This window comes from Saccopteryx bilineata, chromosome 7 (genome assembly GCF_036850765.1).
Source record: "Saccopteryx bilineata isolate mSacBil1 chromosome 7, mSacBil1_pri_phased_curated, whole genome shotgun sequence".
Lineage (NCBI taxonomy): Eukaryota > Metazoa > Chordata > Mammalia > Chiroptera > Emballonuridae > Saccopteryx > Saccopteryx bilineata.
Window position 1 is genome coordinate 9,346,897 of NC_089496.1, and position 17,286 is coordinate 9,364,182.

General features: G+C 38.1%; 1 protein-coding gene across 1 annotated transcript in view; it reads left to right on the forward strand.

The window, feature by feature from the left end:
• Positions 1 to 17,286, forward strand: part of GNAT3 (G protein subunit alpha transducin 3) — a 54,123-nt gene that overhangs the window by 26,561 nt on the left and 10,276 nt on the right. The window contains exons 4-5 of the mRNA XM_066240365.1: positions 5,856 to 6,013; positions 10,097 to 10,225. Coding sequence (XP_066096462.1) covers positions 5,856 to 6,013; positions 10,097 to 10,225 — 287 coding nt within the window. The remainder of the gene's footprint in view (positions 1 to 5,855; positions 6,014 to 10,096; positions 10,226 to 17,286) is intronic.

Sequence of the window (17,286 nt, forward strand, 5' to 3'; positions counted from 1 at the left end):
CAAAGAAAGAAAGAGAGTCTTGACTAAAAATTAATACAAGCTTTTTAGTAACTGGTTCTGTAAGTTTAGACAAGTTACTTAATGTCTCCAATTTCAGTTTTTTTATCCACAAAATGTTAGTGCTTTCCTCACTGAATAATAATGATTATTATAGAATAAAGGTGAAATACAAGAAATCTATTTAAATACAAAATATTACAGAATGGAAGCTCTCAGTCAATATTAGATATTACTTTTCAGTAATCACTTTGAACATAGGCAAGTTAAAATTTATGTATTGAAGTCTGCACATCTTTTGAAAAGAATATTCTTCATTGAACAATTATTTATATGGCAGACATAAGTCTGGACACTGCATAAATACTGAGAAGTCAGCAGTAAACCAGGTAGAATGAGCATTTGCCCTCAAAAGAGGAAAGACTGATACTGAAGAAGTGATGACCGAGTGTCAGCTCTCTCAGAGGGCAGCACAGCTGCTGTGGCGCTGGTTCCTCCACGTTGCTTGAAAGAATTACTGAGAAAAGGAAAATTATCCCTAGTGGGGGTGAATCAATTTGTTTTGTTTTGAAAATGCTGACTTTTTGTAAATTCTTTGATATCTCTACATGTGTAAGCAGTTGAAAATGAACACTTGAAGTTCAAAAGAGATAATTTGGGTAAACATCTAAATCTTGGTGTTATTGGTATACCTTTACATGGGGGTGTGTAATTTACACAAGAAAGAGGCAGGATGGCAGAGGACAAGAGCTTAGATTGGGAGGAGCATTAAGGAAAATAGAGGTGTAGGAAAAGTACTGAGAAACTCCAATACGTTCTGGTCATTTTGGGGGAACAAGAAGCCTTGGAGGAGAGGACAGAATAGAAAGAGGAAAACGAGGAGTGTGTGAAACCTCAAAGTTTAAGACAGATGTTCCAAAGAGAGGTTACAGATACTGAAAGGTCAAGAATGAAGTATATATGGCCCTGACCAGTTAGCTCAGATGGTTAAGAGCGCCCTCCAGAAACAACAAGTTTGCGGGTTCAATTCCCAGTCAGGGCACATACGGGAAGCTACTAAAAAATGTACAACTGAGTGAACAACAAATCTTTCCCTTCCCTCTCCCTTTCCCTCTCTTCTTCCTCTGTCTATCTCTCTAAAAATCAATAAAAATTGAGTCCTGGCTGATAGCTTGGTTGGTTGGAGAGTCATTCAGGAAGTTGGTGGTTCAATTCCCTGGTCAGGGCACATACAGGAGCAGCTCGACGTTCCCATCTCTCTCTCTCCATACCTCTCTCAAAAAGCATGAAATATATGTAAAATAATCTATTGGTTTTAATAATATGTAGTTCCTTGGGTACGTAATGAGAAGTTTCAGAAGAATTTTGGAAGCAGGATGCATTGAAGTGTGTTGAGAAATGAGAGGAGTATATGGAACAGTTTAAAGGCAATTTCTGGAGCTATAGCTGAAAAGTAGTGGAGAGATAGGACCTATGGTCGAAAGAGAACTTGTTCTTACTTTTTCGGTTTAATATTTAATAGACTAATTTCCTAAATATAGAGTTTATAAGGAGTAAAGCTGAAAAAACAAGAGGAGACATAATAAAGGCATTTAGTATATTTCTATTTACCCTTTGTGAATATAAGATTGTATTTTAGAACATCTAAAATACCCACTACATTAACATAAAAGAATGCTTAAAAATATTTAAAACACTTTTAATGGGTGTTTTGTGACCGTCTTTGACATAGCACCCTACAAAGTGAACCCTACAATCTGAACCAAAGAACAGTGATTTTTGAGTATGCTCTGAGAAAAGAAAAAACAAAAATTCTGTGATCAAATAAGTCTGGAATACATACATACTATTACAACTTCTTGGAAATTTGCAAACAACATTAATGGTCAAAGACTAAAAATCTGTAGCAAGAAACCTGGCATTTTTAAATTGTCATTTCCCCAAATTACTAGGTCATGATACCTTATTCTTCTTTTGATAGGTATTTTCTGAAGTCTTTGGAAATATGAATCTAGGGTTCAGAATGAGTTTCATGAAATTCTAGGTCCACCTGAGGTCTCTAATATTGATGACGAAGTTCTGGGCAATCTGTGAAGAAAATATATATATTTTGCTTTCTAAGCAACAGTTCCAGAACTATGCAACCTTGAAAGAACCATTTAGAACCTCTACAATTCCCATACTTTTCTAAATAAACGATAAGGAAATATAATTTTTTCTGGATGCCACTCACCCCCTTCCCACTTGGAGTTATAGGAAAAATGTGGGAAATTACTGGAGATCTCTTAAGGTTTTTCTAGAATATGTGGTCTGAGCTAACTAGTATATTTATTTTACTGATTCATTTATTCAGCAATATTTCAGGGACCTGTACTATGTGTTAAGGTTCTGTATCAATTTTAAGGATATAAAAATAAACAAAATAATAAAATCTCTGCCTTCAAGTACTTACACTCTAATAAAAGATACAAAATAAAGAAATATACACTACATGAGTACGTACTACAAAAAAAGCAAGGAGGGCAAGAGAATAAGGAGAGAGTGGAAGACAGGTGGCATCAACGGCATCCTTGAGGGCGTGGTATTGGGAAGAGACCTGGACACAGTAGGAAGGCAGCAACGGGAGGACATGAAGGAGCTCTGAAATGGGGACTTGGTGAATTCGAGAACAGTGAGTCCATTGGTTCTTGAGAAATGGGGAAATAGGGAAAGGTAAAGAGGGGGGAGAGAGAGGGAGAGAGAGAAGGAGAGAAATAAGAGTGAAAAGAAAGACATGTGTCAAAACATGTAGAGCCTTGTGAGCAACAATAAGGGGTTTGGGTTTTATTTTAAGTTTTATGGGACGGTACAGGGATTTTCATAATATAGGAATAAGATAAGCAATTGGAGTTCAGTTTTCAATCAATTTGGCTATTATGTAGAAGACAACTTCTCATAATACCTGCTAATTTTGTTGTTATATAGTTTAAAAACTCAAATTTGTTTGGAGGGCTCTATCCCTTAAACATATGAATTTTGATTCTTTATATTACCATGTGAGTCCTCTAACTGAAGAAGAATTTTAAGAATAGAAATGCGGTATGGGCCCTGGCTGGTTGGCCCAGTGGTAGAGTGCTGGCCCAGTGTGTGGAAGTTCCAGGTTCAATTCCTGGTCAAAGTACATGGGAGAAATGATCATCCGCTTCGACACCCCTTTACCCCCTCTACCTCTCCTCCACCTGCAGCCATGGCTTGAATGTTTTGAGCAAAGTTGGCCCCGGCACTAGGATGGCTTCATGGGCCTTGATTCAGGTGCTGAAATAGCTCAGTTGCCAAGCAACAGAGCAGTGGCCCAGCTGGGCAGAGCATCACCCGGTAGGGGGCTTGCTGGGTGGATCCCAGTCAGGGCACATGTGGGAATCTATCTCTGCCTCCCCACCTCTCACTTAGAAAAAAGAAAAGAAATGCAGGATATCCAATAACATATTATTTATGGTTTTAAAAATATACTGTATATTGCCAGAGATTCCCAACTTAGGCCACAAATTTGAGTCACTTGGGAGATTTTTTTATAGCACCTTTGCAGAAACTGACAGGGATTCTGACTCATTTTGTTTGGGTTGAGGTCTTTTGGTATCAGTATTTTAAAGACATGCCCCATGAGCTTATAATATGAAGCCTGATTTGAAAATCACCACCTTCAACTTTAGCTATGAATGCAATAAAATAAAAAATAAAAATCTCAAAAGACAAAAGCCAAACTGATAGGACTGCTTGCTTCCAGAGGAGGTACTAGGATTGATGTGGTGGACAGAGAGACTTGGTGATATATTTATTTTTATTTTTATTTTTTTTGTATTTTTCTGCAGTTGGAAATGGGGAGGCAGTCAGACAGACTCCCGCATGCACCCGACTGGGATCCACCCGGCACGCCCACCAGTGGGCGATGCTCTGCCCATCTGGGGCATCACTCAGTTGCAACCAGAGCCATTCTAGCGCCTGAGGCAGAGGCCATGGAGCCATCCTCAGCACCAGGCCAACTTTGCTCCAATGGAGCCTTGGCTGCGGGAGGGGAAGATAGAGACAGAGAGGAAGGAGAGGGGGAGGGGTGGAGAAGCAGATGGGCGCTTCTCCTGTGTGCCCTGGTCGGGAATCGAACCCTGGACTCCTGCATGCCAGGCCGACGCTCTACCACTGAACCAACCGGCCAGGGCTGAGACTTGGTGATATTTAAATGTTCAAGGTAAGATTATGTTCATGATATCTATAAAACAAAGTGCATTAAAATTACAAGTGGAAAATTTTAAAGAGAAACAAAAAAATTTATTAGCTTGGTTTGTACGGGTTTGCTAACAAGTCGTGTAGTTTTTTTCCCTGCAGGGACAAAACTGTTTGAGCAACTATTTCATTGCATCATTTCTCCTAAATGGCATTTTAATAGTAGAAAGAGGTGAACAAGACGAAGCCAGCAAAATTGGCTGGATCATATTTCGCTGCCTCTGTGCTTCTCTTTCACATCTAACTAATCAAGAAGGATTTAAAACTTAACTCTGTGCTGATGCAAGAAAACGGGGTTAAGCCTTGATTGGGACCATTTACAATTTTTGGCTTAATGGTCATTTGCTCAGTTTGTTTTGGCAATAAAATATCAATGTGAAGAAAAACAAAATAAGGTTTTTAGTTTTAACAGAGCCTCTCTCTAACATTGAAAAACATACTTAGTTTTTCATGCACCAAGCAGTTTTAAAAACCAGTGCAATAAACTTAGCTTCAACTTAAAATAATAATAAATTAACTTCTGTCAGAAAACCAGCAAGTTCTTATTGGCCATATTCCAGACATTGCACATAATATATTTGGGTTTGTCTCTTCTTCTGATGCTTATTGTCTTTATCAGTCTTTCAAATTAGCTGCCTAGTTTTAGACTCCTTATTTGTAAAATGGGAAAAAGTATAGTGTCTAAGCAACTGTTGTGAAGATTGTGTGAGATTTCACATGTGCTAATTTTCTTGGAAATATAATAGCACATGCAGGAAAGAGCATGGACTTCGGACACTGACAACCAGCCTCTGAGCCCAGACTTCATCGTGTGCCTGGTTTGTAGTAGTCAGTAATTATACTGAAACTCAAATTCTTAGTCTCAAATAAATACTTTGTCACAAAACAGATTTGATAATTAGTTTATATAAGCTGTGGACTATATTATTTTTTCAGTGTACTTTTATTTCTTCCTGCTCTTATCAGATCCACAGATTCTATCAGGACTAATACAATACTTACTTGCTTTTCTTTTTTCCTTTTCTTTCCCCTCTCTTCTCTTTTTCTCATTAAGTCTGACCTCTGTCCTATTAATTTGTGCCACAGGCATGCAATTAACAATACTACATGGGTATTCAAAACTTTGACTGTATCAAAATGTTTACCATTATTTATCTACATGATTACAAAGAGGTAGATGATGGCAAATAATATTGTATATCAATTTTAAGTACAGTTTTAGAGTATTAAGTTTTATTTTCTATTTTTGCACTACTTATTAGTATATCTTAAAGCTCAATGGACTTATATCAAAGTATTGTTATCCCTTTTTTATCATATTTAAAAGTTAGTAATATGTACTGAAATATTCTAATTCTTTAATTATAATATTTAAGCACTTTAGGTTTTGCAATGAAGAACTCTTCTGGGTATGAGCCAGTGATTATAAGGAACTTTAGTTTTCTTAACTTTAAAATACATTGAATAGATGTTCAATGGAATTATTACCTAAAAGAAAATATAAAATTATCCAAGTGAGATATATTTTTATATTAAAAAAAAAGAACAGATGATTTCAAACAACAATACATTTTAATCTTTTCATACAAACATTGCCATAGGAAGACCAACAACAACTTTGTGCGATGGCAAATTCCCTGGAAGATGGAGGGATGTCGCCTGCACTGGCCGAGGTGATTAAACGCCTGTGGAGAGATCCTGGAATTCAGGCCTGCTTTGAAAGGTCATCTGAGTATCAGCTCAACGACTCAGCAGCTTAGTAAGTGAATATTTTTTGAAGGAATTGTAGTTGAAACACTTAAAATTAAAAATTATAACTATATACTCAACATTGGTATTTCACCAATGAGAAAAGTCAATGGCTTTACATTTTATTATACTAAAATGAGAAATAACTCAAGAAAAATAAAAAAGATCAAAATGATATAAATGAAATATTAAAGCATATGACCATTGAACATTTTAAATAACTAAATTTGAAACTATTTTCCTGAGAGGATCTGTATGCTTTAAATATGTTCTCTGAATGAAAAAGAATCATTTTGCATTCTCAATGTAAGCACAGAATCATTTTGCATTCTCAATGTGAGCATAGACTGGTGACATGCACACTATGTTTGGGGTTATTCATTTCACCTCTGCTCAGGTTACTGAAGTCATGTTCTAAAGTAATCTTATTAATGACACATGCTCTGGAGTTCCTTTGATTCGAGGAGCATGATACAGAAATCTAGAAGAAAATAATATATTGATATTCACCTTTGTACATTGTAGAATTCTTTTTGAATCTTAAGAAAGATTTTATAAGCTTCATAGCTATCATCCGATTAGCAATTATCAAACAAAAGGAAATATAAAGCTGATTTTAAGTTTCCATCTTAGTAAGTAGTTCTTATCCTATGGTCATATGCCTACAAGTATGTGTGTACTTGTATGTAATTAGAGCATCCTCCCAACATGCTGAGGTTGTGAGTTCCATCCCCAGTTAGGGCACATTCAAGGATCAACAGATGATGGCATGAATAGGAGGAACAATAAATTAATGCTTCCCTCTCTGTCTTTGTCTCTCTCCCTTCCTCCCTCTCTAAAAATCAATCAATAAATAAACATTTTTAATGAAAAACAAACTAGTAAATATATTATCAGATCAGCACCATATCCATGTGTATTTCATGTGCATTATATAAAGCAATGGTCTCTATTTCTTTTCCTTCCTTCCTCTCTTCTCTTCTCTTCTCTTCTCTTCTCTTCTCTTCTCTTCTCTTCTCTTCTCTTCTCTTCTCCTCTCTTCTCTTTCCCTTTCTCCTTTTTTCTTCCTTCTTACCTCCCTTTTTTCCTCCCTCCCTTTCCTTTCTTCCACTTCCTTTCTGTCACTTTTTGGTGAAAGTGGGATATTTGTTATTGTCTAAAACACAGAGACCCTTCAAGTTGAAGCTAACAGAGATGAGTCCTAAGCAGTTTAAGAAAAAAGAATGCTGTCCGTTGGCACACAGCACCTCCAGCACCATCACTACTAGCAAACCGAAGGAAAGTGTCATGACCATAGCAAACGGGAACATTTTAATTAATACTTATTGCTCTACTCATTGAGGCTGTCTAGTGTGCTATTGAAATTCCATATGCTTTAAGATTTAACATAGACTTTACCAGAAAAAATAGTATTTTTACATAATTAGAAAAATATTTGAATCTCTTTTAAGTAATTTGAGTTACATATATTTAGAGCCTCTGGTTTGGTGTAAGTTTTGGCCCACAGGCTTGAGTACCCAAATCCTATATTTGTTTATAAAAACAAATATTTTAAATGCAAATCCGAATCTGTGTCACTCTAATGCTTCTGCTTTGTTTGTAATGATTTATATATACAAATGAAACTACATTAAAATATGTTTACCAAAGCTTTCATTTAGCTTTTATTAAATGAAATATATCAATAATATCTATCATAGCAGGCATGGCTTTGCTTTTTCTTTTGCTCCTGCATGAACCAATTGACCAATAATGTACCTACCACCTATGAAAACTTTATCCAAAGGGAATTCACAAAGGAACTTGATTCACAAAATAGATAAGGTAGAAAAATCTTCCAATACGTTCTTCTGATATACATCTTTATTTTTCTCTTTTTTAAGAAAAATTAAACTTTATTAAAATAAAAAATAGTGACATATTTTCACACTATATATATGTTTATTTCTGAAGAGCGAATGTCTATTTGTCCTTGGCCAATATCTCTTTGGGGTGTTTGCCTATTCTAAGTTTATTTCAGCTTCAAAGGAGAAAGATACTTCAAGAATAAATTATCTATATTGCTACTGAATTAATTAATCAATTAATTTTTAATTTTACTTTTTTTTTGGTGACAGGGACAGAGAGACAGAGAGTAAAACAGATAGGGACAGACAGACAGGAAGGGAGAGAGATAAGAAGCATCAATTCTTTGTTGTGGCACCTTAGTTGTTTACTGATTGCTTTTTCATATGTGCTTTGACCAGGGGCGGGGGGACTACAGCAGACAGAGTGACTCCTTGCTCAAGCCAGCAACCTTGGGCTCAAGCTGGCAACCTCAGGGTTTCAACCCTCGGTCCTCTGCATCCCAGTCCGATGCTCTAGCCACTGTGCCACCACCTAATCAGGCTGAATTTATTTTAAACAAATGATAAAATAGCTTTGCTTTTTCAAGGCATTGTGCTAAGTGTTTAAGGTATAAACAACTCTTTAACTTAGTGCTGAAAAAAGTCAACTTTTGAAAAACTAATATTCAGTTGGATTCTACCTCTCAAATTCTGTCTGGATGGATGTAAGCTCATTATGAGCTCTCTATTTATATGTATATAGTTGGTTCAATATAATGTCTAATTTTGTCATAAGCACTTTACCAGTCTATTACTATCTCTATTTAACATTTTCCCAAAATAGTCATATTGCTAAGCTACTAAAGCTTTTGTATCAAATATCTAGAAGAGTTGTTTTAAATAAAACACTTTGTTTTAGTCTAAAGACATTAGTTTCAAGGATGAAGCTAAAAGCAGTTTCTTTAATCTAACAGACTCTTCTTACAGAGCACAGTTAGTCAGACTTATCCCTACAACTCATCACTCCTAGATCCTGTAGGCAGAGAGGACAGCACTCAGCCTGGTAACAGCAGTGTTTTTTTTGTTTTGTTTTTTGTTTGTTTTGTTTTGTTGGGTTTTTTTTTTTTTGTATTTTTCTGAAGCTGGAAATGGGGAGAGACAGTCAGACAGACTCCCGCATGTGCCCGACCGGGATCCACCCGGCACACCCACCAGGGGCAACGCTCTGCCCACCGGGGTACGATGCTCTGCCCCTCCGGGGCGTCGCTCTGCCGGGACCAGAGCCACTCTAGCGCCTGGGGAAGAGGCCAAGGAGCCATCCCCAGCGCCCGGGCCATCTTTACTCCAATGGAGCCTTGGCTGCGGGAGAGGAAGAGAGAGACAGAGAGGAAGGAGGGGGGCAGGGTGGAGAAGCAAATGGGCGCTTCTCCTATGTGCCCTGGCCGGGAATCGAACCCGGGTCCCCCGCACGCCAGGCCGACGCTCTACCGCTGAGCCAACCGGCCAGGGCCAACAACAGTGTTTTTAAACATGGCCTCTGTGGATGAGTGGGGCATGGGGATGCCCTGATGGAGCACGAGAGGAGGGAGAAGTGGATACAACGTGTAGGTACAGCTTTCTGTCCCCAGGAGTGCAGGCTCAGCGGTGGGTCAGCAATGTCATGAATTAGTGCCAGTGTGAACCAGCAAGAACGTCAAAAATTTCTAATTTCATTGAACTAATTGGATGTAATCATGGCACTTAATGAAATTTGTTCAGAATCTTAAGCTAGACAATCCATGGAGAACAATACAACTTTCCAATTATGACATCAAAACCAATTACCCTTACAATTCAAAGGGCCCAAATAAATATAAACTAAAACATTTTGAGACTAGTCTAGGAATCATTAGACTAGTAATCACTAATACATGGTAGGAGTTTTTGAATGATGTCTTATTACATCATTTCCTCTCAAATGTCTATCTACATACCAGCAAATCAATCATGTACGCCCCACAAAATGCAAGCTAAGGAAGCATTGATCTGTCTACTGCTAGAAGAGGCTCCCATCCCCACGGTCAGCTGTGGACCACACTCAGTGCTCTGCAACATCCCTGCCACCAAGCTCTTGAAACTGTGTTGAGCAGAGTTTGAAAATTTTCAGTCTGGGGCTTAATAATTTTGATGGACCCTGAACAACAACAACAAAATTTTTTCTACTGAATCCTGATATCTTCAAATGAAAAGTTAAAAATATATATGCTATTCATTTTGTTTTTTGCTAGCTACCTTAATGATTTGGACAGGATAACTGCTTCTGGATATGTCCCAAATGAGCAAGATGTTCTACATTCTCGAGTGAAAACAACTGGAATTATTGAAACTCAGTTCTCCTTTAAAGATCTTCATTTCAGGTATAAGCAATGTCTTGTTGAACTATCAACACAAAAATGTCTCATGCTCACTGTTTCTGCATAGAGAAAAGCAGCACCTCATGCTTAGCTGCAGGGAGTCTGTGGCCTGCTCAGGAGCCCCAGCTGCCTCTCAGGACCTCTGTCCTCTCACGCCCTCCTGCATCCTCACGCACGAACCCCCATCCTGAGCCCCAGCCTTCCCTCCAAGAGCAGCTGGGAGCGAGATTTTATTTTTCTCATACTTAAAATCGATACCTTACTTTAAAAAAGGAAATATATTTTAATAACGTTTAAGCAACAGGTGCTTGAGATCCTATTTCCTTTGCCTTCCAACCCTCCCATTTGCTTGAAATATTATTATTAATTTGTTTCCTTAATTTAAAAATGCAAATAGTTGAGGAGAGAATTATTTGAATATAATGCTATTTTTACTGGGATGGTAAGGCCTATTTTATAAGTATGATTTGGCTATGGAAATGAGCCCATTATTTTCTTCTTCTTTCTTTCTTTTCTTTCTTTTTTTTTTTTTAGTGAGAGGAGGGGAGGTGTAGACATACTCCCACATGCACCCCAATGGGGATCCACCAGGAAAGCCCACTAGGTGGCCAGGCTCTGCCCATTTGAGGCGTTATTATGTTGCCGGAGCTATTTATTTTTTTAGTACCTGAGACAGAGGCCATGGATGGAGCCATCCTCAGTGCCAGGGGCCAACTCGCTCCAATTGACCCTGGCTGCAGGAGGGTAGAAGGAAAAGAGAGAGAGAGAAAAAAGTGAGAGGGAGAGGGGTGGAAAAGAAGATGGGCATTTCTCCTGTGTGCTCTGACGGGGAATCGAACCCAGGACTTCTGCATGCGGCCTAGTCAACCAGCCAGGGCGAACCCATTACTTTTGTTGCCCTTGTATTATCAAGACCCTCCTAGAAATTTTATTGCAAAATTATCGATTCATTATACCAAGAAATAGAAATCCATGCTGTACTGTTAGAAAGTATACCTTAGCCTGGCCTGTGGTGGCACAGTGGATCAAGCGTTGACCTGGAACGCTGAGTTCACCGGTTCAAAACCCTGGGCTTGCCTGGTTAAGGCACATATGGGAGTTGATGCTTCCTGCTCCTCCCCCCTTCTCTCTCTCTCTCTCTCTCTCTATCTCTCTCTCTTTCTCTCTCTCTCTCCCTCTCTGTCTCTCTTCTCTAAAATGAATAAATAAATAAAAAATAATAATAATTAAAAAAAAAAAAGTAAGTATACCTTAACACCTAACCACCACTCCCTATCAATGGTGGATAAGATGGAATATTAAATATTAAAACCAGATTCTGCCTGACCAGGTGGTGGCACAGTGGATAGAGTGTTGGACTGGAATGCGGAGAACCCAGGTTCGAGACCCTGAGGTCACCAACTTGAGCGTGGGCTCATCTGGTTTGAGCAAAAGCTCACCAGCTTGGACCCAAGGTCGCTGGCTCTATCAAGGGGTTACTCGGTCTACTGAAGGCCCACGGTCAAGGCACATATGAGAAAACAATCAATGAACAACTAAGGTGTTGCAATGTGCAACGAAAAACTAATGACTGATGCTTCTCATCTCTCTGTTCCTGTCTGTCTGTCCCTGTCTATCCCTCTCTCTGATTCTCTCTCTGTCTCTGTAAAAAAAAAAAAAAAAAAAAAAAGAAAAACGAAAAAACTAGGTTCTATGTGCTCTTCAGTAGTGAAAAAAGTCAGTCATGTATATTTATTAAAGTCATTTACAATGCAATAAAAATATTTTTACAAAGTAGAAAACCTAGAAAAACAGTGATATCATTTTTAGCAATTTGTGAGGAAAAATTTATTTTAGTGGAATGTTTTAAGGTTTCTTTAGGAATTAAAGTTGGTAACACACAAGACATAATTAGAATAGTCATTACATAGAGGGCCAGAATATTTTACAAGTTAATATGGTAGAAAACTCTTTAAAATGTATACCTAAATTTCAGGCCCACAAATAGTCAATTTTCTAAAAGATGCATGAAAGATCAACCCAGGATAAACAGACCGCAGAGACTGGGATCAACATCCCCCGTTGGCAATGGAAGCCAAGTTTTCCTCAGTCTTGTCATCACTGGGCTTCATTTCATCTTTGGCAACTTCTTCGGTTTTCTGATCTTTGATCCAGTTTCTGGGGTTTTACTTTGGGAGCCCAAATACAGTTGCTCCTCTCCTCTGCCTCCACTAAGCCTATCAATGCATTTTTGGCTCATTTGCCTTTTCTTTCTTATTCTTCTTTCTCCTGTCTTCCTTTCTTACCAAAACACAGACCAGAAGCTACAAGTACAGGCCCCAGTCTAGTCCTCCCAAGTTTCCAGCCCCAGCTTCACCATTAACTAGCAGCAGTTGTTGAAGCATGAAGGTACTTTTTCCTTACTTTTCTAATGAGTTTGTTGAAACAAAAAGTTACAACTTAGTATTAGCATATCTTACATAAACTGATAAAGTTTTCTAGATCTCAGAGTGTCTGCTTCATAAGCAAGTTTTCGAAATTAATGTCCCATATGAATAACACCTAGCTCACAATGCTGGTCATTCTCTACAACACCGACCAATTTAGTTTCTTCTCAGAAATAGGCACTATCATAAATTATCTTTTGTTATATAACTGTTCCTTGAACTTTCAAGCCACAGAGCCTTTGCACTTGCTGTTCTCTTTGCCTAAAATGCTCTGACCTTGGATCTCTGCAAGGACTGGTTCCTTCTTATCATTAAGTCCCTGTCACTACTACACCCAACAGGGTGCTAACTAACGTAGAAGAACAAGCTCCCAGGAACAGGAGGACAGGGAAGGCTATTTTGTGGCCCTTGATTATTTCCTTGGAATAAATACCCTGACAATGGTCAATTCCAACCTACCAACATGATGTCACTAAGATAGAACTGGGAAAAATTACAAAGAAACAGCTCTTAATAGCTGTGCCAATGTGAGGCTGGTGTTATTATATCATTAATATACTATACTATTTTTTTCTCTTTTTAAAAACTTACCAATTCATGAAATTGCCTTGTTTGTTCATCAGTTTTCTCTTTTGTTTCTGTTTTTATCTCATCTGCTCTGAAGACATAGCCCCTAGGAAGCCAGGGGCATGTCTGTTTACAGCTTTTCTGTGATTATCAGCATGGCTGGCATAGAGTAGGCATATAGTCAGTTCTTGCCAGATGAATAAATAGACTATTTCAAGCACTCTATATACTATCTTTACACGCTAACTGTAACATAATAAACTAGGCATTGCTATCCTTACGAATAATAAAGAATCAAAAATGGAGGCTAAAACTAGGTGAAAGATTTGCCTAAGATCACACAGAGAAGTGATAGATAAGTGATTAGCATGAACACATTTTTAACTTCCGAGACCACACTTCTTACATTGCATATTATAGATAGGCTATGAGTAAATTGGGGTGGAAACTATTCTTTTTCTACAAAGTAGTGCTTTTCCCAGTGTTGTCAGTCATTCACAATCCCCGCCAGAGCGCAGCCGGAAGGGGAGACAAGGTGCAAGGACAGCCTGCTGAGAGACGCCCGGGGAGACAAGGTGCAAGGACAGCCTGCTGAGAGACGCCCGGGCCGGCAGCCTCTGTGGGCTCCACACGTCTGTGCTTCTACAGCCAGGCTGCAGGGTGACTGCCATGAGCAAGACATTTCAGAAATCAGGTTCATTCTCTGGAACTTCAGTTTCACTCAGTTACTAAATATAAATATTCATAAATTTATAAAACAAATATTCTGAGAATACATTTGCATTAACTTTTTTAAAAAACATATTTTAAAAGTACATTTTCCTCACAATAGGCCTCTTCAAATTAGACCTCTAGACCTCCATTGGTGCAGGGTCATTTTTTGTACTTTTGTAGTTCTGTGGTTAATTTTGTAATCATAATTTTAAGTCATATAGGTGCAACTTCTCTTTCTCTGGAGACTGGTCCTTATGAAGGAATGAGAAAGGTTTTGCTAACTTCTTTTTTTTTTAGTGCACGAGAAAGAGGAACAGGAAGGGATAGAGATAAGAAGCATCAACTTGCAGTTGCGTGCACAACGCTTTAGTTGTTCATTGATTGTTTTCTTATATGTGCCTTGATTGGGGGGTTCCAGCTGAGCCAGTGAGCTTTTCCTCAAGCCAGCAACTCTGGGCTCAAGCCAGTGACCTTTAGGCTCAAGCCAGTGACCATGGGGTCATGTCTATGAACCCATGCTCAAGCCAGTGAGCCCGCACTCAAGCTGATGACCTTGGGGTTTTGATCCTGGGTCCTCAGCATCCCAGAACAATACTCTATCTACTGCACCACCACCTGGTCAGGCTGCTAACTCTTTATTACAGTATCATTGCCAAAATAAAAGGAGCTTGTGAATTGGATTATGAAGCACAGTTAGTGCTTATTTTGACATAACATTTTCTGCACTATGCAACTACAGCCTCTTTTGCCATCCACTAAAACCAGTTTTAAACTCTTTTCTTAACAGATTTTGCTTTCTCTCTAACTCAAGAGAGTAAGTTACTAAAGGCATCGTCTATGAAGAAGAGAATTCAGGGAATTTCTGTACAAAATATTTAAAACAAAAAAAAATTATAAAGTATTTAAATGCACAATTATACACTTTCTTAGGGAGTTTTTTTTAAATCATTTAAATTTGTTCTTAAGTTGACTCACAGCAATTGAGATATATTGATTCCTTAATAAATTCTCACAGTCAAATCACCTTTTGGGGGGGAAATGCTGAATGAGTTTATCCAAAAGCATACAGGCTTTTGTAGTGTAAAATTCTGTAGTATTTCAAAAGAGGAAATATAAAAATAATGTATGCTCCAAGTTAATTTCAGAAAGTGCCCAGGTATTAAAATATAGTTCATTAGCATTGATTTGTATTCATATAGCATAAATCATCCTATCACTATTTAAAACTAAATACTTAATTTACATATTAAATTAGAGAACTGTAGAATTTTAAATAGGAACTTCAAAATAAAAAAATTCTCTCTGTTAATGTACTGTATCATTTTCATGTATCACCTAATTTAGTGGAAATTTCCTTAGGCTTCTTATCAAACCAGAACACCAACTGTCAACTAATACGTTATCTTTACAGATGCTAAAGTACTATGTAAATGGAAAATGCAATGCAAATGTGAGGCCTTTTTTTGTTATAAAATAATTCCTCAGAACAAATATTTACAGATATACCAGAATTTATTAACAATTATGAAGACATTACTTTCTTTCTAATTGCTCAATGACTTAAAAAAACAACAAAATTGGAAGAACATAAAACTCTATGGAGGCCCTGGCCGGTTGGCTCAGCGGTAGAGCATTGGCCTGGCGTGCGGGGGACCCGGGTTCGATTCCCGGCCAGGGCACATAGGAGAAGCGCCCATTTGCTTCTCCACCCCCTCCCCCCTCCTTCCTCTCTATCTCTCTTCCCCTCCCACAGCCAAGGCTCCATTGGCGCAAGGAAGGCCCGGGCGCTGGGGATGGCTCCTTGGCCTCTGCACCAGGCGCTAGAGTGGCTCTGGTTGCGGCAGACCAACGCCCCAGAGGGGCAGAACATCGCCCCCTGGTGGGCAGAGCTTCGTCCCTGGTGGGCGTGCCGGGTGGATCCCGGTAGGGCGCATGCGGGAGTCTGTCTGACTGTCTCTCATCGTTTCTAGCTTCAGAAAAATACAAAACAAAAAACAAAAAACCCTCTATGGAAGCCCACAAAAAGAGGTCAGCAAGTGCTATAACATTGAGCTTCAGATTTTGTAAACTTAACATATTTATTTTTAACAATGTTTGAATAGGTCTGATATAAAATAAATTATAATTTTCCTGATTTTGAAGTTGAACCATGTGCACTGTGTTCGTTTCTGTGGGTGAAGAGTCAGTAGCTAAGGGGTGAGTCTGGTGTCTCCCTCACAACTGGATCTCAGCTTAGTGTTGTTATTCCCGACAGTAGGTCTCGTGGAGCAATGACTCATGAATACTATTTGTTTCAGGTATGTTTATGGTTCATATTATCAAAATAATAAGCTATATAACATAATGTATAATCTATTCTAGTGATAGAATTTATTTTAATGGGTTTATAAATTCTATTATTCAATACTTAGGGAATTATATAGTTCTAAACATATACACAGACATAGCAAAAAAGTATATAATGGTATTAACAATGATGAGAGTATGGAGACCTGGCTCCCTCCTGCTTGTAAATCCCTTTGATTGTATTTTTTAACCACAGACAACCAAGAGAGGTAGAATGACGTGTGTGCATACACTTTATGCTGGCAAGTATTTGCCCTGAGTTTTAGAACTGGCACGAGAGGAAGACTTGACTGGGCCCCTTTGCTCTGTGCACTGATGGGTGAGACCCCCCGTTGGCCCTGTCGTCTGTGTAGCCACCTGAAATTATATCAGTTGTGATATAACCAAATATCTTGAATAAATCTCATTTAACAGAACAGTTTAAAGTAAATTTCTACACAGATTCAGTCTTATTTTTCTGTGATCAAACATATCGATATCAATAATTACAATTTTTTCAAGAAACTCACATGCTTGTAGGATGACCATAAACATCTAACAATTAAAGTAACTGCAGTAGCATTGATTTTTAGCTATCTTATGTTATGTAATAATTTTGTAAGCACTATAAAGGGCAGATTAATAATAATCTATTCTGATAAGAAGTATGAGTAATCTTATGTGGTAAATATTTAGCCAACTGTTTATCATAAACCCATAACACTCAAAGGCTTCCCAACTATTTAAAATAGACTATAAACTCAACTGTTTAGTCAATTGTTTAATAGAAAGCCATAAAACCCTGATGCGTTGACCTATATTCATGCTATGGGCAATTTAACAGATTACTGATGTTCAGCTGTCACTTAAAAGCCTGGCAAATTTGTAGCTGCATTGTACATTTCAAGCAATTAAAAACTTTTTTAAAAAAATTAAGAATCCTAACTTAGGTACCTTACATAATAATATGTGTCACCGAAAACAAAAACAAAAATCTTTACCCAAAATGAGAACATTCAATGTTATTATAGC